Source organism: Dipodomys spectabilis, unplaced genomic scaffold (assembly GCF_019054845.1).
Source record: "Dipodomys spectabilis isolate Male_0828 unplaced genomic scaffold, ASM1905484v1 ptg000140l, whole genome shotgun sequence".
In the NCBI taxonomy this organism is placed as follows: domain Eukaryota; kingdom Metazoa; phylum Chordata; class Mammalia; order Rodentia; family Heteromyidae; genus Dipodomys; species Dipodomys spectabilis.
Window position 1 is genome coordinate 8,878,661 of NW_024870817.1, and position 25,536 is coordinate 8,904,196.

Genomic DNA, 25,536 nt, shown 5'->3' on the forward strand with positions numbered 1-25,536 from the left:
AAAAAAAAATGGAGCACTGTTCCCAAATAAATAAAAAATCCAACAGGAAAAACATTAAGTTTCTTATCTCCAGAATAATTTTCCAAGACTCTATGTCCTACATTTCAGGTACAATGAGGTGAGGGTTGAGCGTGAAGCCATGGGCAACCCCAACTCATGGGTTTGTGGGTCACAAATAGTGCCACAGCTGCTACTGTTTGGAAGCCATGCCTGAAGCTTTCCTTGGCTGGAGCTGCAGTCCAAAGGTCTTTGTGGCAGCCCCAACCTCAGTTCTGCTGGACATTTCATTACTAGGACTTTCTGGGTGACTCTACCAGTGACAAGTGTCCAGGCAGCCAGGCTGTCCAGTTTATCCTCTGAAACCTAAGTGGTCCCTGCCCTCAAATAATAGCTAAGTAGATACTATCATACACACATATCTAGAAATGCTGCAATAAGATTGACCACAAGATATGAATGATGAGCTGGGGAAATACATGTAGAAGAAAATAATTCTCCCTAAGAGAGGAACACAAAAGAGAAATGCTCAAGTTGGGTTTTATTGGATATGCACGCTCTTGCAAAGTAGACAGAAGTGATGACCTAACCCAATCCATTCAGATGATCTGTGTGGACAGTCATGTGTCAACATGGGAGCATATTTTCTGCTTGGGAGAGAATTATCAAGGCAGAAAAGATATATCATAATTATGAAGGGTCTTGCTGCCAATGAGGAGGACTATGCAAGTTTTTGCATGGGTGATATGGGTTTTCTAGGAAGGTAAAGTATCTATATGTGACGTGTTAGGAACAAAATCCCATTTTAACTATAATGCCTTGATGCATTCAGTAGACTTTACAGAGAATTTAGGAATCTTCAAGAGAGGGACCACATCATAATTTGTTCTCACATTGTAACTGCCTTTCTCTCTCCTCTTCCTCACTGGGCTCCTTAGACCTAGGATGCTCCAAAATCTTATCCCTCTATTCAACCGAGTGACCTCTCCATTTTGCATTTCTTGGGTTCTTCAACATTGTAGCTTACAAAGAACTCAATCTATGCTTCCTAATTGTCAAACCCTTCTGAATACTTATTTAAACAAAGAAAGATTCTTTTATCCTTCAACTAGTTGTTAAAATTAATAAAAAATTGTCCATTAATTGTTCAGTATTAGAGAATGAACCCAGGACCTCAAGATGCTAGACAATTGCTTTATCACTGAGCCACATCTCCATCACATAAATAATTCCCATCACATAAATAATTCTTTTAAACTTACCACACACATATGAATATCAGCAACATTTTAAATATTTTATACATGATGGAAATTTTTATGTAATTATGCCTCAGAAACACAAGGTAGTATGTCCAAAATAACTGTAGCTATTTAACATCTGAGGTACAATAACTATAAGACAATTCATTAAACTTGCTTTAAAAAATTTTTATTTGTTACAAAATGTTAAATACTAAAGCTAAAAACATATAAATTCCAGTCAGGCTATATTAAAATACACATATACCCTTCTTTGCAAAATTATTAAAGGTTGAATTAAACAGATGCTTTAAATAAAATAATCTTTGAGCACATTTAGGTCTAATTATATCAATGTAGTGTAGTTTGTAAAATTACAGTTGAAAAGCTGGCCTGTCAAATTTATCCAATTCTTCAGTCTTTTACCACTACCTAATACTGAGCCACCATGCTGGCTTCAACAGGGTAAATTTCAATTACCATACTGAGAGTTCTTTATTATATATCTCCTAGCAAGACGGAGTAGTCAGAGGTAAAAAAATGGTTAAATAGAATGAAAACTTGGCCAAGAAAGCAAGGGCCTTAGTTCAATTACACATTATCTTCTCTAATTAAAGTTGATTGGTAGATACATTGAAGCAGAAATCAACACAAGCATACATCCATCTAAAAATAATATTTCAATTGCCCAAAGTCCACAAAAATCTTAAAACCAAACTCACTTCTCAAAAGTCATTAAGTAAATTTCTCATTATTTAAAAGTGAGTGAATTCAAAAGTAAGAAGAGTCTACATTCAAACAGGTTTAAGTCTAACAAACTGTATTCTGACTAGCTCTGGAGAATCATGATATCTGGCTAAATCACTTATATAGGTGGTGAAGTACTTTCCACATCTAAGAGTACCAGTTTCCAAACTCAACTCTTACTCAGAACCATCTCTAAGAACTAGCTTTAATTCTACTTAGAAGTCAAATTGTTTTTTCAAATGATATTTTATTTTGAAACTTACATATCTCAATTTCCTAAAAGTTTTAGAATCTGAAATGCTACAATTAAGAAGCAGGCTGAGATTACGGTTATTTAAAAGTTTGTAAATATGAGTGGATTTCTAAAAGTTAGCTCTAGTATCTATTCTTAACAATACTAATTCTAGTCAATTTGGATTTGCTATTAATTCAAGTGAGAAAAATACACACAAAAAACTCCATAAAATACATTCCAGTAATATTCAGTGACACAGTCCAATTAAAGTTAGGTGTCTTGGAATATTTCTATAGGGAATTTTTACTGCTTCTCTGACAGTGTTGATATACATACAAGGCTAATTGTATGGAATCCTAATACTATAGGACTTTAATCAATCTTTGAAAGTTGTGGAAAAAATGTATATTCTAGAGTCACTAGGAATTAGAGGAAAATACATTCCAATACTAAATTACATATGACAATGAGACCAACAATAAATAGTAATCTGTTTTTCCAAATCTGCAGGCTTGTGAGCTTCTCATGGAATCATTACGTGATAGGAGAGAAACTCTAATTCTGTTCTCTACGACCATTCTCTCTGAACATAACAGTCTAATTTATATCCTTCCTTTTATCTTACTGGGTAAGGTAATTGAGGCACAAAACTAATGTCATTTCACACCATATAGCCTTGTAATCTACTGGAAAGAGTTCAAGAGATTCCAACTACTAACATCCAAATCTTAGCAAATACACTAAGGAGAGAAAACTTCTCAAGCTGTCATGGCAAGCATCTTTTGCCTGTATCTTTATAAACATGGAGTATTACAGTCAGGCTAATCAGTCATTCTTACCAATATTCTTGTCTTTCAGAATGAGTAAGAAGATACTTCTTCATCTGGAGCTGAGCCACAATGAAGTGTTTTAAAGCTAACACAAGGAATTTCTCACATACCAGTGGGGGTGGCAGTGGAGGTCTTGGGTACTACAAATTTCAGCAATCGCAATTGCGCATTCTTCCTTCCAACAAGCCACACCCTCTTCTCTTAGGATCAGTGTTCCTTTTCTGCTGTCAGAGTATGGTGTCTGAGCATGAAAACAACAGTATTTTTCTTTTCAGGAAATAGACATAATTGGTATGTCTGCAACAGGGGCACAGTGCAAAGTGAAAGCATAAGGTCCTTCTCTAAATGATGATAAGAATTAAGGATCTGACAACTACACTCCAAGTGGAACCCAGGGCCAGGCCCTTCCAAGTGTGGGTGCTGTGCAGTTGAAACAGGTTAGGCCCGATAAAGCCTGATTAGGTTTCCTGCTTAACCAGAATCTTAAGGAGGGGACAAGACAGGTAGGCAACATTGTCTGGAAAACAGACATTTTTCTTCATGATATTCATCTATACACTCACTGATTCAGAACCAAGTGGCATGCCACTTCCATAATCTGGTTTTAATGATTAGTGATTAGTTCTTCCCCTAAATTTTTGACTATAGAAATAGTTACACTGGGTCTTTCTTAAGGCTCTTTATTTTAATAGAACACTTAGACATGATGAAACTTCTGTATTAATCTAGGTTTTTTTTTTTTTTTTAACTTAACATTTTTTTTTAACTGGAAGGAGTTTTCATGTCACTAAAGGAACAGGATATTTTAAAGGGAGAATACACCTGTCCTACAGCTTTATATTCTACACAGAAGCCTTTTTAGTCTGCAGTATATTGCGTTCCCTTTTAAGACCCACAATAGTGTTTTGCAAAGAGAACTAATAAATTTATCAAGCTGTATGGTGATGTATTTTTTTAATCACCCATATTCGGTCTCAGTTATAAGAATTTCACTGGAATCCAGAGGCATCCCAGTCTTCATAGTAATAAAAAAAAAAAAAGTGTACGCATATAAAAGCTCCAGGTTACATGACTAAGCATCGACATTTCCGGGAGTGAATATACTTCCTGTATTCTGCAAGCTGCTTCAAGTACATATTTGATGGCCATCTGTGCTTTTCAACAAAACTGCGTTCTTCCACTAAAATTTTAAGAGAAAAGAATGTTAATGGAACTTATTTTACTTTGGATCGGTTGAGGTATTAACTATCAATTTCCTATACAGTCAATGAGATTCACTCTGTTATATACTCTTCCCCTTCCCTCAAGCTTTCCAGAATCATTTAATACAATTTTAGCTAACTGAATCAGGAGGCTTTGTTGTTGTTGTTGTTGTTGTTAAGTGATTTCCAATTATATGTGGCTTGTCCAGAGATTCACCAAGTAGTGTCTGATGGTTTACCTTTTCTTTTTGAGTACAATTTTTGTTTGTCCTAGATGTAAACTCATTTATTTTCACTTAGTTTCTTTGTAGTAAATCTTCTAAACACTGTGTTCTCAATCCTGCTTTCGACTTGGTCATCGTTATCAGATAACCTATCCATTCTCTTGTAATTGCTGCTGCTCCAGAGGACTGACTTCTAAGGCCCATATATCCTTTCGGCTTTTATACTTTCATCATAGATCCCACCATTCCTCAACTCCAGGTCTTTGACTTTGCTTATTCTCTAGTTTTGGTGAAACATACCCTTTAGTAGCCTGCCTTTTTACTGAGTAAAAACTTTATGTAGAATAAACTCTCAGCTACACAACAGAGAAAAGCAAATTATTCCGAAAGGAAGGTTCAAGTCTAAGAGAGATAAGATTTTTGCCCTCCTCTTTCCTTTTCTCTCTTCTCCTTACTGGCCAACTTTCTGTCCCCAACTCAAGACAACTTTCAGGCATTTCCATGAAGAGTTTTTGTCCAGAGTTTGAAAGTACATGACCAAGTATTCTTTCATTTCCTTATCTTTTTAGTTCAAGTTTTCTGCTTGAAACTATGCTAGATTATAGCATAATTAATTAATTAATTAATTGCTAATTAATCTGATTGTTTACTCTGAAAGCTATTCCATTTTCATTTCTTTCTTTTTATGTAGTATTAGGAATCTCACCCTTTGATTTGTTTCTATCTTTGTAGTTTATCTTACAAATTGTATTACATATACTTTCTGGTTAGTAAATTCACAATACTTGATCAATTAAAACATGTATTCCAAAGCAATATAAGGAGTGCTTATATAAATATACTTAATACATATAAATATTTAATTTTAAAAGACCATGTACTACAAAATAATTAACAATAGTTAAGTTCCTTTATAAGAACATATTAAAGTACTATTTAAATTTTGCTTCTCACTTATAGGTAGTTAAAACTAAGATCTCATTTACCACAACCAAATGCCACCCTAGGACAGTATGACCACTTTATCTCTCAGACAAAAATGCATGGCACTTAAAAATGAATGAGAAGTATAAAATAATCATTAGAATACTTGCTGTGTAACATAAGTCAAGCTGCTTATATGACACAAGTAGCAATAAATAAAAGTGTCATGCAGTATGTTGAATCATTTAAAAGAAATATATTAAATTGACTATACTTTCTTTTCCAAAACCATGATTTTTAAAATTATATCTCAAGAGCAAAGATTAGAAATATTTCTTTATTTATCTTTTGCTATTTGAAACTGAATCCAGAGTCTCTGCTCTACCACTTGAGCTATGCACCACCCCTCCCCTCCCCCCAAAAGTTTTCTTTTCAAAGTGAAATTGGCAATCTACCTGAAAGGTCCTGAAATTCAGGCTTTTGACTGAAGATGAGGTAGTTAGTGGCAATGAAATGAAGTAGCCAGGTGGAAAGGCAATCAGAGTGGTGAAACTGCAAGGAAATGAGAAGAAAAAAACATTGCACATAAGGATCATCATTATGAAATTAAGGCCAGACAGTAGCCTGAGAGAAATCAAGAAGCCTACTTCCAAGTTTGTGTGTGTGTGTATGTATATGTGTATGTGTATACATACACACACACACACACACACACATATATAAATGCCTTTATATATATATATATATATATATATATATATACATATATATATATATATATATGCCTTCAGGCAACTGTCCCTGCAGAGAGGGGAACATTATTTATAAATAATAATAAACTTACTTCATTCAATGAAGAAGCAGAAACACTAAGTTGATGCTGCTAGAGTGACCAAATGTCTTCAAGCTGAGGCTTGGCGACATTTGTGATTAACAAAAACCATTGCTCTTAAAGATTTAAGCTTTTAATTTACCAACATCATAGAATTCACTAGCTATACTTATGTTTCCATCACATAAAAATATTATAGGGAGCAACAGCCAAAAAAAATCCATCTGAGGAACAAACATAAAACTATTTTGAGGAGTAAACATCATCAGCCAAAGGGTGTGGGTTTCCATGTGCAAATATTTCTATGAGGAGGTAAGGTTTGAATAGTTGCTTTTAATGGATCTCCTGTTACACTGAGCATGATTTCTCGCACAATTCTCCCCATTCTGAGTTCAAAAAGCTGCATACCAAAGGAAATTCATTCAACCACCAACTCAAGAACTTGCAGAGTAAAGTTTATTATTGTTTTTTTTTGGCCGGGGGGGGGGGGGGGGTGGGGGTGGGGGAGGGAGGTTGGTTGTTGAGTCTTGAACTCTAGTACTGGGCACTGTCCCTGAGCTCTTCAGCTCAAGATTAGCACTCTACCACTTGAGCCACAGTGTCACTTCTGGTTTTCTGGTGGTTAATTGAAATAAAGAGTCTCACGGATGTTCCTACCCAGATCTCAGCTTCCTGAGTAGTTAGGATTACAGGCATGAGCCACCGGTGCCTGGCCATATTACTGTTATTATCATCCTTGTGATACAATATGTATAACAGGTGGCTTACCATTTTATCCAGTTCTAAGTGTACAGTTCAGTGGTACTAAGTATACTCACATACTTGTGCAACTAGTACCCTACTGAGTTCCAAAACTATTTTATCCAAACTGAAGCTCCACATCCATTACATAATAACTACTCTTAACCTGCTATCCTTGGGCCCTGGTTATTTCTATTTTACTTTCTGTCACTATAAATCTGACTAATCTGGGTCCCTCATTTATTTGTCTAGCTCATGTCTCATAGTATAATGTTTTCCAAGGTTTATCCACATTGTAACATCTAAGCCATTTCTTTATGAAGATCAACAGTATTATACTGTATGTGTATGGCACACTGTTTATCCTCAGACAGACTTTAGTATGTATCCAACTTTTTGTTGTAGATTTTTCTTTTCAGAATTCTCACAAATATTATACAAGTAGTAAATAAGTAGTAATATCATGCAAGCACAGTAAATAATGTTAAGTTATCACCTCACATCTTAAGGAATAAACAAGGACAAGGTCTTCCAATAGGTTATATAGTATGAAAATATCTTAGTATACAAATTAATACATCCCTCTTTTTGTTGTTACACAGAATTTCTGGGCTGGAAGGAACTTTATAGTTTTATATAATATCACATTTCAATTCTTCTTATTTTTAAGCAGATAAATATAAGTTAAAAATAATGTAGTATATAACAAAAGATATTATATCATTAGATGATTGGCCCAGAGCAGATAACCTTCCACCAGAAGGTCAGGACATCAAGATAATGGCCTAAGGCTTATGACTTTGAAAGAGAAGAAAAATCAGAGATAATAGCTGACTGTAAAAATGTGCTTCAAATGCAGAATCTTACATTTTTTGGTGAATGTGTATGTGTGTGTGTCTGTGTGCATGTGCAGGTACTGAAGTTTGAACTCCCTTAGCTTTGTTGTTCAAGGCTGCTATTCTGTCATTTGATCCATATCTCTACTTACAGGTTTTTGCTGGTTAAGTGGAGATTAAAGTCTCATGGACTTTTCTGCTTGTGTTGGCTTTGAACTACAATCCTCAGATCTTAGCTTCTTTAGTAGCTAGGTGTATGTCATTCGTGCCTAGCTAGAATCCTAATTTTGACTAAAATTTAAGATACCACCATTGTGAGCTCTTGACAAGAGGTGGAAAGCATATCTTTGTTAAAACTAGTTTTTTGGAAAAGTCTATACTGTCATAATATGTTTAAATTGAAGTAGAAAAAAAGAGAGAAAGGCATTAAAAAAATCCACAAACTAAATGGTATTCAACCTCAGAGCTATATAACAAATACAAAGAAATTACCTAAGAGCCACAGAAAAGAATCAGATCTGAAGTAAGCCAGGCCCAAAGAAACATAGGTCCCATGGTTTCCCTTATTTTCAATAACTACTATATGTCTGGGACAAGCAGAAAAGGTTAAAAGCAATGTACAGATGACCAGGTAAGATAATATTAAGTGAAATGAACCCCAAGATAGGGACACAAGTGGTTTTTTCTTTCTTGCTATTGTTTCTAACACATAATATACCATGTAATTTTTTTGTTTCTTTGTATGTTCCTCCCCCACAGTATAACCCCTGTTTTCACTGTATTTGATATCAATGCCTTGCATCTTGTATATACACTTCTCTACTTTGGGGAGGGGAAGGGAAAAAACAAAATGTTTAAATAGGGATACAGGTTGACCCATTGTAACAATGAGATGCACAAGACACTATGTTGAAACCGAAATTTACAATTTAGGTGGGGGGGAGGGGGTGGAGGGTGTAGTTTTAAAGGTAGAAGGGAAGGGATGGTAAGGGAAAAACAAAGGAGGAAGCAACAATGCTTGATAAGAAATGTACTCATTACCTTGCTCATGTAACTGTAAACCCTCTGTACAGTATTTTTACAATAAAAACATATATTAAAAAAGAATCAGATCTTATGGACCCAGGTAGCCAAATATTAGATATACTTTATAAGAATACTATTAAATTTTAATATGAGAGTAAATACAACTTCATAGTATTAAAGTTTGCATAGATATTGCTTAAATGTCAGAGAGAAGGGATGATCATTTCAGTGTGAAATTGATTTGACTGAGCAAAATAAACAAGGATCATTTGTGTATTAACAGATGGAGTGTGGCCAGGCACTAGTGGCTCACGCCTGTAATCCTAGCTACTCAGGACGCTGAGATCTGAGGATCATGGTTCGAAGCCTGCCCAGGCAAGAAAGTCCATGAGACTCTTATCTCCAATCAACCACCAGAAAAACCCTGGAAGTGGAATTGTGGCAACTCAAAGTAGTAGAGTACTAGCCTTGAGCTAACACTTAAGAGACACTGGGACAACACCCGGGCCCTAAGTTCAAGCTCCATGATGATGATGAGAGGGAGAGATAGAGACAGAGACAGCGAGAGACAGAGAACATACAATTTATTTGATAGAAATAAAAGAACCAGTTAGAATCATAGTAGACAATCAGGAGAAGGAAAAGTAAGAATACCAAAATTGCTCATCTCCAAAAGAAGGCTTGAATGAAGCTCAGTCTCACACTGAGTTTTATTAAATTCCTCACACAGTTGGTAAGACATTCCAACAAAGGGCATTTTGCAAGGATTAACAAACTATACTAGCTTCTCCTATATAAAAGTTTCACCTTCAAACATAAACAGGCAATGAATGAAGAGATCAATGAATTTAGTCTAATCACACCTATCCTTATACAGGGACTCATCTTGTCATTTTTCTTTTAGAAGTTATCATTTTTTTGGTAGGAGGGTAGAGGGATTCAATGGAAATTCAACTTCCCATCATGCCTGTGTGACTCAGTAGGGCACTACACTCAAATGACTTTGGTTAAGGACCACTACTGAAAGAAAAACTCCACATCCATAAATTCTGCTGCAACATTGCTTAGTCACAGACACCACTGTGTCTCATAAAGGTATTTTTAAAATATCTCATGAAAATATTTAAAAGGTTAATATATGGCTGGTTGCTGTGGTCAGGGCTCAGGACTGGCTATCACTTTAGTCGAGAGACTGAGGAGTTCACCACCACCCTGAGTCCTGATAACTAGCATTTCACAGTGGCCTTCTGGAGACAATGCCTTAATCCAAAGAAGTGACTTGAGGATAAAGAACTTCAGGTGCATTCCATCATAACCAGCATGAAGTTTTCTTTGGAAGAAAAAACTGGTCACACAAAATGGACTCACCAATCATATCAGCCTACTGCTGGAGGGCAACCAATCACACCAGTGCTGAAGTAGATGTCCAAGGGCTCTGAAGTTGTAGAGAGCTGCCCCAGAACCTGGATTCTGGACACATTGGAACATCATTTGGATGTCACTGGTGAGCTGACTGCTCAGCTAACAGATTTGTTTTTAATCCTCTGCCAGTTATCATTCTTCTTTCTATGCTCCTTTGGATTTCACATATTCCTGGACAACAGCAGCACCTCGTAATTCTCAGACACTGTCATTCCTTCCATGACTGTGTTTCTGAATCCTCTGAGATCACCAGCCAAAGCGTGTGGAACATGTGCTGCACTGTGTACAGCATGGCCAGTGCTCATTGAGAGGAGCCCTAGACTTGTGACAATCCCTGACCCTTCCAGTCCCAAAGTGACTAGAAGAGTAGGTTATAATCAAGACCTGATGAGAATACAAGTGACAGCAAATATGCTCAGAACCATAGGTCTAATTCTGCATAGAATGAATACCTGAAGACATTGGACATGGATAGATAGCTATGCTTCTCAGTGCCACTTCCTGAAGGGCAGCTGGTGGAAACTCTGGTGCCCACAGTTGTGTGATGGAAGCCAGGAAAGTGACTCATAAAACTATGTACCTATCCAGCAAGAGCAGGTCCCACCCTTCCCCCAACCAAACTGGACATGGTTGTATGGGGGAGGGACTGCGGGAGCAGCTCTCATCTTGACTCCACCCATTCTGCCTGGATCACAAGGTTCTGACCATGGCCCCTATTTTTTCATGTTTCTCTCTGACCAATGGGATATAAGAACTGGGGCCACACCCATATTTCATGCTGCCTAGTAGCACTGGTATTCCCTTTGTTGATTTATACCACTACCACCAGTTGAGGAAGATAGAGGTGGCTGAGTGGTTGAGTGACAGAATTGAGGTGATTTTGGAGATACAGTAGGAAATAGACATAGTTGGTGGTGATTTTGAGAATAAAGATGATTTCAGAGCCTGGGAATGTGGCCCTTCCACCTTTTCCATCTCAGAGCTGGGATGTCTGAACTAACAAGACCAAAAAAAAAAAATAGTTGCAGGAAAGAAACTGCTGCAAGAATACCAGCAGAAGATTTGTCCCGATAGACCTGCAGAATCTAAGAAAAAGAAGAAAATGAGATATGAAAAGGAAAAGGAGATATCCCCAAGATGAACACCACAGGGGATTGTAATTCAAAGAGGATGTGGCCAAAGATCACATTAACCCTGAGCCTTTGGGCACAGCGCTGCCAGGGTCTGGAGTGTCACAGGCCCCAATAACACCGAGGATCTGGAAAGGTGCTACCACAACACCTGAGAGTTGCCCTGGACTCCAGCAGAATATGAAACCAGCAGCTCTGGGGTGTGACTGAAAACTAGCAGGAAAAGAAAGACCTGCAGGATCAACAGGAAAAAGAAAATGAGAAGAAGCACTGAAGGAAGCCCTGAAGACAGAGCTGGAGCTCCACAAGCTATCAATACAGATGTTGATTTCAGAAAAATCTGATTTACAATCTGCCCTGGCTCATGTGCAGCAGGTGGCCAATGAAAAAGGACTGCAGCATGAAGATCATGCCAGCCTCCAGCAGGCTTCACAGCACCACATTGCAGAACTGGAGATGACATTGTCTACAGTCTTCACCATGCAGAACGAGCAGAGAGGAGCATCCTAGGGCTCATTCAATGTCTGAATAATGTGAAGTTGCGGCTCCAGGGAAAGGTCAGAAGCTATGATGACCTGGAGGAAGAGAACATCTAGATGCAAGAGAGGCTCAAAGTGCTCCTGACATAAAAGGCCAACATGAAGATCAAAATTTATGAGTTACAACAAGCACTAGAGGAGCAGACAGAGCTGGAAAGACAAATAGACAGCAGGAAAGAGTTGGTGACAACATTTAAAGTTGGAGAAAGACACCTTTTCAGTGGACCTGAGGCTAGATGGGTCCATGTAGAGGAAGGAGAAGGAGCAGTAGCTCTTGGAGCAGATGAGCCAATTGAGAGTAGAGAAAGAGCAATGGGTGAGGCAGGTGTTAGAACTAAAGAGCAAGCTGGTGGAGCTGAGAAAGCAGCTAGCAGAGCCACAGCCACTGAAACCCCTTGCAGGACCATCTCTGGCTGAGCAGCAGCTGTAGGCCCAGGCCTTCCAGATGCAGGAGGAGCTCAAGAACCTGGAGGAACAACTTCATATGCAGATGCAGGAAAACCAGAGTCTCAGCCTCCAGAACCTGGAAGCGCAAGAGTGTCTGTGGATACTGGAGAAGAAGGCGGAGGAATGGGATCAGCATGCTGAGGACTGATACAAGATCCTTGAGACAATGGAAAAGAAACATGAGACCATGAGATGCACACTTGTGCACAACCAAGACCTGAAAGATCAGCTGGCCCAGTTACAGAATGCCTGCCACAGACTGAGTGGTGAGAAGGAGGAGCTCACCAACATCCTGCACTCAGAGCACAAGTAAAGAAACATCCATGAGAAGTTAGAAGAATGGAAAGAGATGGCTGAATCAAAGAGCCAAGCAGCTCAGAATCTGCAGGAGCTGCATAACCAGTACCTGGCTCAGAACCACCTGTGAATAGCACATAGTCTCCAATCAGCTGCTGACCTCAGAGAAGGAGGCCCTGCAGCAGCACTTGCTGAGACACCTGCAGGAGCAGGTGTAGAGCAAGTTGGGGAACCAGATGGTTCCTCAAGACTTACAGGAAGTGCCTGGAAGCAATAAGACATAGAACATGCAGCTGTGGGCTTAGCTGAGCTTACTAGCTTTCCCTAGGGAAAGTGAAAGAGCAAGCAAAAAGGAGAAGGATGAGGCCACTACACCTGATATGACTGTTCCAAAGGATGTAGACAACCCACAAACTATGTGGAATTTTTACCTTGAAGTGCTATCCGTTGCTGAATCAAAGAAGGTAAAACTCAGCTGGCAGTTGCAGGAGCAGCAGGCCCACTGCAGGTACCTAGCCAACCTGGCATCCCAGTGCTAGATAAAGCTGGAGCACCAGGCCCTCTTCGCCAAGAGATGAAACTGTGGCATGTCTGGGGACAGGAAGCAGTATACACAGGTGCCCAAGTAGAAGCCAACATCGATGTAGCCAGCTGTCAGAACACATCAACACCATCTAAGAGTCTAGAGTTCTCTACAAAGAACAGATGGAAGTCCTAGATGAGCTGTGTCATCTGGCAAAGATGAGTGTGTCCTCTGGCTGTCCCAGGAGAAGAGGGAAAAGCAGCTGCAGAAGGTGCTCTTGCACCTTGCAGGTGAAGGCACAGAGTGCCAGGACAACATGCCGGCAGCCACCCACACCTCTGCTGCTGTGGGCCCACTCAGACTTGTCAGGCCCCACAGAGGTGTAAGTTATGGAAGAGGAGCAGAGTTTTAAAGAGGTACAACTTGAAGACTACGTGGAGCCTTCCCAAGGAGAGGCTAGGGCAACCTGCTCCGTGGAAGACCTCACCACAGAGCAGATTGTGCCACTGCTGCCCAATATCCAGCACCACCAAGACTGCAGGCTTGAGCAATGAACCCTCCTCCTCTTTCTTCTCTAGACTGATGCAAACGATGAGTTTGAGATAATTACTATCTAAAGGCCTAGAAGCCACCGCCTAGAGAAGCGGGCTCCTGTCCTCTTGCCTTACTTTGAGACATGGCAGCTGGGTGGCATTCTCTCAGGCCTTGTTACAATGGGAAATTGGAAGGGGTAACTACAGGCCAGACAGGGCAGACATTTCTAGGAGGTGGCCCAAACTCTAGGGACCTCTAATAGTCTTTTGGTTGCCAGGAAATGAGGACCACATGATGGTTATTATGAAGAGTAAATTCTCTACAAAGGAAGATGGGGAGCAAGGGCGTAGTTTTAGTTTATTTTATGAGTAATGTTATTTTATAAATTACTTCCATATTAGCATGCTCATGATATTATTTTCTGATACAGTTTCACGTTTATTTATGTAGTTGTTTTCACAATTCTTCAGATTATTTTAAGGAAAATTTATATTGTTTCCTCAAGTAAGTTATTTCATTATTTAACATTAGATGTTGATACAGTCACACACTTCTTAAAGGTCTTAAACATCGCAACACTGAATTTTCTCCTTTGTAGTTTAATATACTACAATGGTGGTAAACTGAGGTGATAAAATAGTACAGACTGTGACAAGAAGAAAAGGTTATTAAACCTGACAGTTTGAAAAAAAAAGAAAAAACTACTCATAGAACAAATAGAGGCAGGTGTCCCGTAGTGGCAAAACATACACCAAAGCAGTACAGCCATGTAATGCAGAATACTATACCCAACTACTGATCATCTCTGAAGAATAAACAAGCCTCTCGAGTTTTCACTAATGAATTTTTCAAGCGATAAATGTGGCATACTGTTCATCGAATCTATCTAAATATTAAAATTCAAAAAAAGGTTAGTAAGTTGTTGTTTTCTAAATCACACACCTTGGCCTTTTTGAGTAGGTCGACAATGTCAAGGTTCATGGAAGCCAGCTCCCGGCTGGGCATGCTCTGCAGCTGTGTGATGATGAACAGCTCACAGATGTGCTGCAGCCTGGAGACTTGGTACATCTCAGCACAGATCAGGAGACACATGGCCTGGAAGATGCCAGCTGATGAGAGGAGGGGAAGAAGAGAAACACAGGTGATAAAACTTGCTTTTATCACCCAAAACAGAAAGCACACACACCCAACAAGAATGAGATTGATGGTATTATCTGGTGTAGACGAGAATTCCCTCCAGGTTAGTCAGCATTCCAAACCATGACACCATTTTATAAGAATCCAATGAAGTCGCCACACTCAGAAGGAAGTTTTTTTTTCTTTAAAGTCACCAGGAGGTGATTCTGTAACTGCCCTTCATCAATGCAGAGCTCTCAGCTCATTACACTGTTAGCTAAACTCAATCCCTGTGATGTTGCTTTCTTGGCTTTAGTCCTCCCCAGGCTTGTTTTGTTTTCACTGTGGTAAAATACATGTAACACAAAACATACCAGTTCCATGATTTAAGCATGCAATTGAGTGTTGTGAAATATAGTCACATTGTTGTGAGCGAGTGTATCAACAAGACATCTCCAGAACATCATTCAACTTCCCAACCTGAAACTCCACATACCCACGAAATGATAACTCACCAATACCCCTCCCTCTAGTTTCTGGCACCCATCCAGCTGTTTTCTTGTTTGGTTTTTTGTTCTGGCTCTACTAGGGTTTGAACTCAGGGCCTCTCACCCAATACACAGGCACTCTATGATTCCTCCAGGCCTTTTTGCTTTATTTTCTGAAGAAGGTCTCATTTTTTGCACAGGCTGGCCTGGGCTGCAATCTCCTATTTATGCTTTCCCCATAGCTGGGATAACAAACAGCTACCATCATACTCAGCTTTGAATTCAATGAAATGAGCCCTTGTTAACTTTTTGTCTAGCCTGGCCTTGAACCACAATCCAATTTGTCTCCTAAGTAACCAGGATTATAGGCAGGAGTCATTACACCTGGCCTGTTTGTCTCTTTAAAATACAATTTTATACATAATTTTCATGTAATTCTCTTCCTTAAACTCTTTTACATTCTTTTGTAGCTATGGAACTAAGAACACAGTAAATATTGAACACGAATAGAGTAATAGTCTATGAATGAATACAGTAACATTGTAATTTTCCCAATGCATTTATTCTAATATTTGGCTCAAGTCTGTTCATTTTCATTTTTCTCTGTATACCTTTCACAACTGTAAAAGTACTTTTCCTAAACTCATTGTCACTTTCCTGAACAATTTTTCCTGATTAGCAAGGTAAAATTTAAAATTAGCAACAACTTCAATTACTTTAATTGAGATGATGATTAAAAACCAAGTTTTGCCAGGTGCTAGTGGCTCACTCCTATAACCAGAGCTGAGGATCTGAGGATCACAGTTCAAAGCACAGCCTAGGCAGAAAAGTCCCCATGAGGGTCTTGTGTACAATTTAATCACTCAAAAACTGTTAGTGTAGCTGTGGCTCAAAGTGATAGAGTATTAGCCTTGAGCAAAAGAGCTCACTGATAGCACTCAGACACTGAGTTCAAGTCCCACAACTGACCAAAAAAGATAAAGAAAAAAGAAATAAGTTTTCCTATTACTTAAAATCTGACCACTTTTAAATTTTAATATACAAATTTCCCACTATCAAAACAGTCATATTGCTGGGTGCCAGTGGCTCATGCCTGTAATGCTAGCTACTCAGGAGGTTCAGATCTGAGGATCATGGCTCAACGCCTGCCCAGGCAGGAAAATCCGTGAGACTCCTATCTCCAATAAACTACTCAGGAAAAGCTGAAAGTGGCACTGTGGCTCATGTGATAGAATGCTAGCCTTGACCTCAGGGATAGTACCCATGTCCTGAGTTCAAGCCCCAGGACTGGCAGAAAACAAAAACAAACAAAAACAATCCATTGTCACACAAAAAAAACAACAGACTGCTTTAACACAGGTCCTTAACACAGACAGTAACAACGGGCTCTAAAACCAGATTAATTAAACAAAAGAAGGAATTTTCTTTTTGGAACTACTAAAACTTTTCGTTAGAGGGCTCTTGATATTTAAAACTTATTTCATCAATTTTCAATTCATGAAAGCAGTGAACCTAAAGAGAGGTGTGTGTTTATGTTTTCCCTCTGCTAGGGTGTCTAGCTGAGACTTCAGTTGCAAATCTCAGCTACATGGGGCTTATTCTAGTTGTTTGTGGTGGGAGCCATCTGGTGGTCAAAGGGTAAATAATCAAAGGTGCTTCCATGCCTGCAAGACAGGGCTCTCTGTCTATGCTTGTTGAAAGGATTTTGTTATTTCTCCAAGGTACCTCCATTATGGGAAATTTGCAAGATTTGTTCTAACCCTTAGGTGCTAGAAATGATTGGTTCCTGGTCAAGGACAGTCTTTGGTTAGTGCATTTGGAAATAAAGCCTACAGTCCTCTGAGTATTATAAATATCTTCAGCTATGTTTTGAGAAAAGTACATTTTAAGATGCTGTATGGCTTCACAAGTCAGAAAAATCAACATCTTAGATTGATATCATTAGTTTATGCATGTAATCCTGACTAAAGTTGTGAGGATTATGACTGAAGACGAGCTAGGGAAGAAAAATTCACAAGACTCCTTTTCAAACAGTGGCTGGGTATTGTGGTGCATAACTCCTAGATATATGGGAGGTTGAGACTGGGAAGACTCAAGTTCTAGAGCAGCCCAGGAAGAAAGTCTTTGAAACTCTGTATCAGTAGAAGCTGGGCATGGTAAACACCTGTCATCCTATGACAGAAAGCATAAAATAGGGACTTAGGCAGGAAATGAGGCTCTATCTAAAAAACAAAACAAAACAAAAAAAAACAGCACAAAAGAGGCTCAGAGGTGTGGCTTAGCTGCAGAGCGCTTGCTTAGCAGTTATAAGGTCCTGAGTTCAAAACAAACCCAACATCCTTCAGGCCATAAAGAAGACCAAAAATTATCCAAAGTCCTTATCAGTGTCCCAATCAAACCAGAACAGTAAAAGTAGGCACCCAACCTTTTTATGAGATGTCCTCTGCCCAAATCCACAGAATAGCCACTGACATATATTCCAGCCCCAAACACCTACATTCCTGGTGATCAGCCTACAGTGATCAGCAGGCTGCTGATTTTGGCTGAGACTTGTGAATTTATGCCAGAATAGAAAAGTTCATAGAAGTCTCTCAACCATTGCTCCTTCATTTGAAGTAACTGAAACTCCATTGTTGTCCAGAGATCATCTCCAACTGCTTAGCACATGCCTTGGTGTTAAATCTGTTCTGCACCAACCAGAGCAGATTTCACAGGAACTTATCAACTTAAGTGACAAGGAAACTAACTGAAATATCACCTAGCATGTCTGCTGCTCACCTGGGCAACAAGAGTCCGTGTATAGGTATTCTAAAAATGACAAGAAAGTCTCTTTAGAAACACCATAAACTGGAATCAGGACACTCTTTGCTTCCATGTAATTTCCATTAAACATGGCTGCCATCACTTCACAACGGGCCACCAAGATGGCTCTGTGGGCTGGCACTGTGGTACCTGAAAGAAGGAAAGTCAAGTAAGATCAACTTGTGAAGAGTTACACTACTACCTATTTTCTTTCTAACTAGAGTAGCATTGTATTAGGTACAGCTAAACAAATATAGAAACTACATTTTGGGATGACAATCAGCATCACTTGGGAGATGTTTTAGTTTTAAGCTAAACATCAAAAAGAATGCAGAAGTTGACTCAAACTAATAATGTGCAGGCTAGTCATTATTTAGTTCACATTTTCTCAAGAGAGAAACATGGAAATGACATTTGTTGCTTTATACTTCTAGTAGAACAATATATTAGAACTTTCTGACTGGCTTGAAATAGCACCCCGGAATCCTCCCAAGAAAACAACTCCATTCCCCTTCTTGGCAAACTTGCACAAAACACTTAGCCAAGCTTCCTCCTCTTATTAGAAAGAGGAAACTGTAACAAGTAAACCACAAACAGTCCATACCTTACAGTAGGCATGTCAAACGCATCTCTTGTGGAATCAAAGAAAGCACTTAAGAACTTATGAAAATTTGGTATGAGCAGGGCGCCGGTGGCTCACACCCATAATCCTAGCTACTCAGAAGGCTGAGATCCGAGGACCTCGGTTCAAAGCCAGCCCAGGCAGGAAAGTCTGTGAGACTCTTATCTCCAATAAACCACTCAGAAAACCGGAAGTGGCACTGTGGCTCAAGAAGTAGAGCACTAGCCTTGAGCTGAAGAGCTCAGGGACAGTGCCCAGGTCTAGAGTTCAAGCCCCACAACAGACAAAAAAAAATTTTTTTTTAAATTGGAATAAGGTGACCTCTTCTGTCTTTCCAGAAAACAATTCCCCAGGAAGCCACTCTTTTCTACTCTTCTATATGAGCAATTACTTCTTGTTGAACAGTCAGGCCATCTCAGCCCATACCCCACACTGAAGCTTATTAGCTCATTAAACTGAACTGATAGAGCAAGCTTGCTTAGCTCTCCAGCTGTAGCTCTACCACACAAAGGCAGCACCAGAAAGGGGGTATAAGTGGCCTGGGACTCACAAAGTGGTAAAGTAGTTGTTACTATCACTGAAGGAGACCAGGTGTCCATACTGCTAGCCTTCAGTTCAGCCTCTATTACATTCATAAGTCATATTCAAGCAACAACCATGTGCCAATCATTGTGTTTGGAATTGAAGACACAAAAGTTAGGAAGTCAAAGCTATTCTTACTTTGGTACAATGGTTTTAGTTAGTGAAGACCTCACTGCTAGTGGATGACTAAGCTGCCTCCTTCCAGAAAGTAATGCTATGAGCCAAAGCACTCTCCTCTGCCCAAGAATTCACCTACATAGCCATAAAAATCTCATACTTACCATAATATATGTTCTTCTCTAAAATATTTACAATTGGGTTCTTCATTCCCTTAAATACAAGCAAAACACCTTTTGACTCAGTGAGGAATCAAAGAGCTCCATGTAAGCACAGTGGCTTTGTCCCAAGCTAGTCATCTCTCTCAGGAACCACAGGCAACCCATAATATTGCCAGTGGAGCCCAGTGGTTGGCACTGTGGTTTGCACAGCGACACCTCCCCCAGAAACAAGAAAGCAGTTTCAGGAATCACTTTACCCCTGCCCCATAAACACCACCTACCAGTAGCAATGTGACAGTTTTGCCCACCAAGAGGACTGACTGAATTCCATAGTTAAAGCATGCTGGGTATATTTATAGCCAGCAATTGACAAGAAATTAAAACCGGTAATGAAGTTTGGCTTGTAATTTTTTTTGTTAATATTTTTTATTGTGAAAATACTGTACAGAGGGGTTACAATTACATGGGCAAGATAATGAGTACATTTCTTATCAAGCATTGTAGCCTCCTCCTTTGTTTCCCCTTCCCATCCCTTCCCATCCTCCTCCAGCCCCCCCACCTGGCTTGTAATTTTAAGGTCCAAAATTTTCTAAGATGAATAAGCTATCTTTCAAAAGAGCCAGGAAAATTTATATACATAGCTTAAACAAATTGGATGATGTATCATTTGAGTTAAGCAGAGGGATTTAAGTGACTAAAAATACAAATGAACAGCAGATAGGGATGAATTTCCTAAATAAGACTGGAAATTTTAACAGACATTTCCATTGATAAGGTTACAACAGAGTTACAAAACCAGCAACAAAATACCTGAAACAGTCAAGCATTTTAAAAATCATTTTGAGCTTGGAAATTAATGTGAAAAACCATTAGGCTGCCCACGAAGACAACATCAACTTTTTGTTACTCAGGTCTCTGAACAACTGTTTTAGAAAGTGGTGTCTTATGATTATGTAGCACAATACACAAGTATGGTTCCATTTTTAATACTGTATATAAAAAGATATCATAGAAGGACAAAACTAGTGTTTATGCCTGATTGGCAATTGGATGCAAGTGAAGGATTACTTATAGGGAAAAAATGCCAATTTTCTTTTCAAAAGATAAACATGTTCTTTGAAAATGTCAAGGCCAAACTATCTCTTTTTTTATGCTGTTCCTGTGATATCACAGCTTAAGAAACTTCTTTTCTAAGGTAAAGGAATAGTAAGAAACAAAATAAGCCAAATATATTGGCTTAAGCCTGTTATCCTAGCTATTTGTGGGCAACTGACCAGATGGAGTTCAAAGCCAGCCTGGATACAAAAAAATGGCAAGATTCCTTTTTACTCAATGCCTGGACAACATGGTGCATACCTGTTAGCTAGCCACAGCAGAATCACAATGGCTTGGCTCAGTGGCATGTAGCTGTCATCTCAGTGATGCAGAGAAGCACAAAGAGAAGAATCACAGCCCAGACCAGTCTGGGTATAAAGTGAGGCCTGATCTTGAGAATAATCAACCCCCAAAATGACTAGAAGAATGGCTTACATGGTAGAGGGCCTATCTTGCAAGTGTTAAAGCCTTGAATGCCAAACAAATTTAAAGACTCAAATGTTCTTGTCACTTTATATAATCAAATATCTGTTTTCTTCACATATTAAAATACAATAGCATAGTTTTCCTTTTGCATACTACTATCTAGGTTTTGAAACCCAAATATTTAGATTGTATTTGGTTTCATTCTTAAAAAAAAAAAAAAGGATACTTGCTTAATTTGAGAGGTTTAGAATATATTCAATGTAAGTTAACAGGAAAGGAATGTACATTTGTAAAGGTACTTTTCACATGACACAGGTTTAAATGTTAAAAGGAAATTCCTATCTTTCTACATCATGCCTAAATATTTCCAAGACTAACTTTAGAACTATTGTAGTAATTTTTTTAAAGCAAATAAATAGCAATGGTCACCTATTATGGAGACAGTATCCATGTCAGAGTTTTACATTCCATGTCAACTCCAGAAGCTGGTGACAGCTGGAACATTCTAAAAAAAAGCTCACTGTGGCACCTGGATTCAAAGGAAAATGTACCAAGACCCAACCATGCTGGCTGCCACTGAGAGAAGAGCAGTAAAGTCAGGCCTCTGCTCATCATTCATGTGTCCTTCTCCATGGGGAGAAGTTAAAATTCCTATCTCATAAGTAGGAAAGCAAAGGTGTTCCAAATTATGACTGCTAAAATTTCGAAGTCACTTTTCCACTGTATTTGAAGTTTTCAAGGTCACTTATCAAATTCCACTGGTATTTGGAGGTAAATCTTAAAGGAACAGAAATATAAAGTGAAACCACCAAATTTGAGCAAAGATCCCAGCCAGGTCTTTCTGGTCTATATGGGTACACCCCATCAAGGCAAACTGGTATGCTGGCTCCCCTAAATTGTTACATAGATTTTATTCTCACTTAGGTTTCTTAAGTCTCTTAGGAGGCTGAGTGATGTTCATACTCCAAATTGGAGTGAAGAAGTTGAACACTTATTGCATGTGTCTTAAAATTTACTATTATTATGTGAGGAGAAGACATTAAAGTAAATAATTTTAATGTACAGACACAAAAACTGCAAGCAGTGACAGAACAATTGTCTCACAGGCACAAGGCCCTGAGTTCAAACTGTAGAACTGATAAGAAAAAAATGTAAGAATATCTAAAACTTCACTATAATATATTAAAACTATTTATAATGAAGATTTGAGATGGGTTATTATCCAACCATTATTCTTAAAGCTTACTACAAATTGGTTTACCAACATTATTCTTAAAGCTTACTACAAATTGGTTTAAAATATAAAAAATGCCCCCATTTGGGGTATAAAACATTTAAATTAATAAATGGATCATGAGGAGATACATTCACACCAAAAAAAACAGCTGGTTCCATTCACAAAAAAAGGACATTAGTTTTTCAAAGTGAAATTAATATTTGGCTGTCTGTTCATAACTACAATCAGAAACCACAGGCCCAAATGTTGTTACACTGAGATGTATTAATATGACCTTATAAAGCAAATCATTTCCAGAGAATGATAAGAATATTAAGCTGTCTTTTAAAAAGGAACAATAGCTATGACTATGCCACTCTGAAATCAATCTAGTTTCCCTGGCCGCACTAACCAGGTGTCTTACCTACTTTGGAGTTAGAAAGGTACAAATTTCTGCCTCACCATCGCTGGACAAGGTAGGGTATGAGTAACAAACCAGAATGTCAGGCAACTGCTGCAAAAGCAAGAGCAGGAGCACACCAGTGTTGCTTAAAGACTTGATCTTTATAGCTGTGGTCTCTGGTACAGTTGCCGCCATCACTCAGTACTACTGTATTATTGATCTTTATAGCAGTGGTCTCTGGTACAGTTGCCGCCATCACTCAGTACTACTGTATTATTGATCTTTATAGCAGTGGTCTCTGGTACAGTTGCCGCCATCACTCAGTACTACTGTATTATTCATGAGATACTATCAATAATGTATATAAATTTCTCATTACCAAAATGTTTAATAAACCAGAACAGATTTGCCTTTTGATTTGCACAATTTCAGCTTCATGTCTAGATTCAAATCTTTTTAAAGCTGTATCAGTTATATAAGAAAAAAATAAGATACAAACACACTTAATGCTATAGATAGGTTGAAACAAGCACTCTCCACATACAGCCAATAGAAATGCAAATTGTTCTCAGTCTTATGTGAACATATACAATATAATAAACTTTGGATATTAAAATATTTATATTCTTTGACTAAGGATTTAACATCAAGCAAATAATCTTAATTTCAGAGTTAGATACTTACACTGAATTTTTCAATGCAGTTGTTGTTATTTTAATAGTGAAAATGTAGTAAACACCTAAGTTTTTATCTCTAGCATAAAAAAGATATAACCATATAAAAAGACATTTAAAATGTTGAGGTTTTTAAGATTATAAAAAATGTATATATGGGCTGGGAAAGTGGCTCAGTAGTAGAGTGCTTGCCTCGCATGCATGAAGCCCTGGGTTTGATTTCTTAGCACCACATCAGCAGAAAAAGCCAGAAGAGGTGCTGTGGCTCGAGTGGTAGAGCACTAGCCTTGAGCTGAAGAGCTGAGGGAAAGTGCCCAGGCCCAGAGTTCACGCCCTATGACCAACAAAAACAAAAAATGTATATGATACACATTTTAAATAAAGGATATAAAATTTGAAAGATTGTATTTATTGCCTGGTCTTCTGCTTTAAGCAGAGGAAAATAACAAATATACTCAAATCAAACATTTGGGTGTCACTGTGTATTGTCTTATGAGTCATTTTATTTATTTATTTTTTGCATCTTTATGTATTGAGTATCTTTCAATAAGAATCTATAACATTTTTTCTAATCAACACTATTCTCATTCTAAAGATAACCACAATTCACAATATGGTCTCTATTACCAGGCCCCCCCCTTTTTATACATCTTTGAATAAAACAGGCATATTTTCTATCAATGAGGCTATTCTGTGAAAACTGGTCTATAACAAATCATATGATTTTCATAATAAGAAGAGATTATTTCCTCTGCCATTTTCCTGGTTTAGAATGCCTCTCAATTTTGTTGGTGCCCTTTGTTTTGCTTCTTTCTCTAAATTTTGGAAGGATTCCAGAAATGTATTAGAGTAAACTAAGTATGCTGCCACCAGGCCCACACTGGTGAATTCACACCTGTAGGTGGGATGATGGACACATATTTTAATTCACTCAACTAATTCTAACTCAAAGTTTCTTAGTATTCTCAAAGCTATCATCATACAAGTGCAGCAAGAATAGAGAAAGATAGCTATTAGTGAGTTATGCAACTCTCAATACTAACAAGACCCTTCTAGAATCTGTGGTTCACCTTCCTTGATTAGATGATATGATAGGAAGACTGTACAGGTCAATGACTCACCCAAGGACATACAAAATGATGCAAAGTCAAAGACCCCCAACGTTCAGTCCTCTACTGAACTCCTTTACATATATTTTCCTATTCTTGCTTCCAGAGATGCACAAAAGTGATTGCCAGACCCTGTTGCATCCATTCCTGCTCCTCTCTGCTCCCCACTCTCTAAAAGGCTTTGGGTCTTAAACTAGTGAGTTACACAACATACCACAGCAGTCACTTCACATTATCAGCACAGGCAAGCAACTTGCCCTTCCTATCCCCAGCCCCTGTGTAGTAGGACATGGGTGGAAGGAGTAATATAAGCAGGTATCAAAAAAAGGGCCAGTAGGTCAAATCAAGAAGAAAGGCAAGAGAGAAGAAAAGTAAGGAGAAAGGATTCTCCATTTTCTCTTACTATAACATGTATTTACATGGGTTGCATATTCCCTTTGAAAATCTCTTCAGCAGATTAAACTGACATGTTGGGTATCAATGCTTTCTATACTAATTACACACAGACATTCATTTCTGCTATGCAAATTTGATGACTATGCTGTCGAAAAGCAAAAGATAAAAGGTGGGGGATGGGAGATAATCCATAATTCATTAATCTATGATAGGGCCATAATTCATATTCAATTTACTTCAGAAATTGCTCTCACACTGAGTTACACAATTAACATTCTTGGCAAAGAGACAACTCTTCCTCCTGTGATAGATTCATTACCATGCAAAGTCTTCGTGAAGAGCATTTGTGTTCTGAGTGTTGATGACCAACTTCGGCATTACCAAAGCCAATTACTAAAAGTAGGTCACTGTTCTGGGGACTGTATGGGACCCAGTGATGTAACAACACAGATTGTTATTTGATAGTAACTGTACGTGTGCTCTGAAACTCCAATTATGGCTTCTTTTTCCAGCAAAACTTCTAAAACATATACATGGAGGTAAGATTACTCATTTGGAAAAGAATTCCAAGAGTCTGTCTTCAAGTAGATGACTGAGAGGTT

The 25,536-nt window shown here is 38.4% G+C and overlaps 1 protein-coding gene and 1 long non-coding RNA gene across 3 annotated transcripts in view; one reads left to right on the forward strand and one right to left on the reverse strand.

Moving 5' to 3' along the window:
* Positions 1 to 1,410: 1,410 nt before the first annotated feature.
* The window catches only part of Rhobtb3 (Rho related BTB domain containing 3), a 64,068-nt gene continuing 39,942 nt past the window's right edge, over positions 1,411 to 25,536 (reverse strand). For both annotated transcript variants that reach the window (XM_042690708.1, XM_042690707.1), the window contains exons 9-12: positions 18,110 to 18,283; positions 14,670 to 14,836; positions 5,856 to 5,952; positions 1,411 to 4,230 (exon numbers count right to left, since the gene is read on the reverse strand). In XM_042690708.1, coding sequence (XP_042546642.1) covers positions 4,115 to 4,230; positions 5,856 to 5,952; positions 14,670 to 14,836; positions 18,110 to 18,283 — 554 coding nt within the window. In that variant the 3' untranslated portion in view covers positions 1,411 to 4,114. The remainder of the gene's footprint in view (positions 4,231 to 5,855; positions 5,953 to 14,669; positions 14,837 to 18,109; positions 18,284 to 25,536) is intronic.
* LOC122117102 lies at positions 2,834 to 18,333 on the forward strand. The gene is made up of 3 exons (XR_006149090.1): positions 2,834 to 2,915; positions 8,415 to 8,426; positions 18,324 to 18,333. It is a non-coding gene; the product is annotated as an uncharacterized LOC122117102 (long non-coding RNA).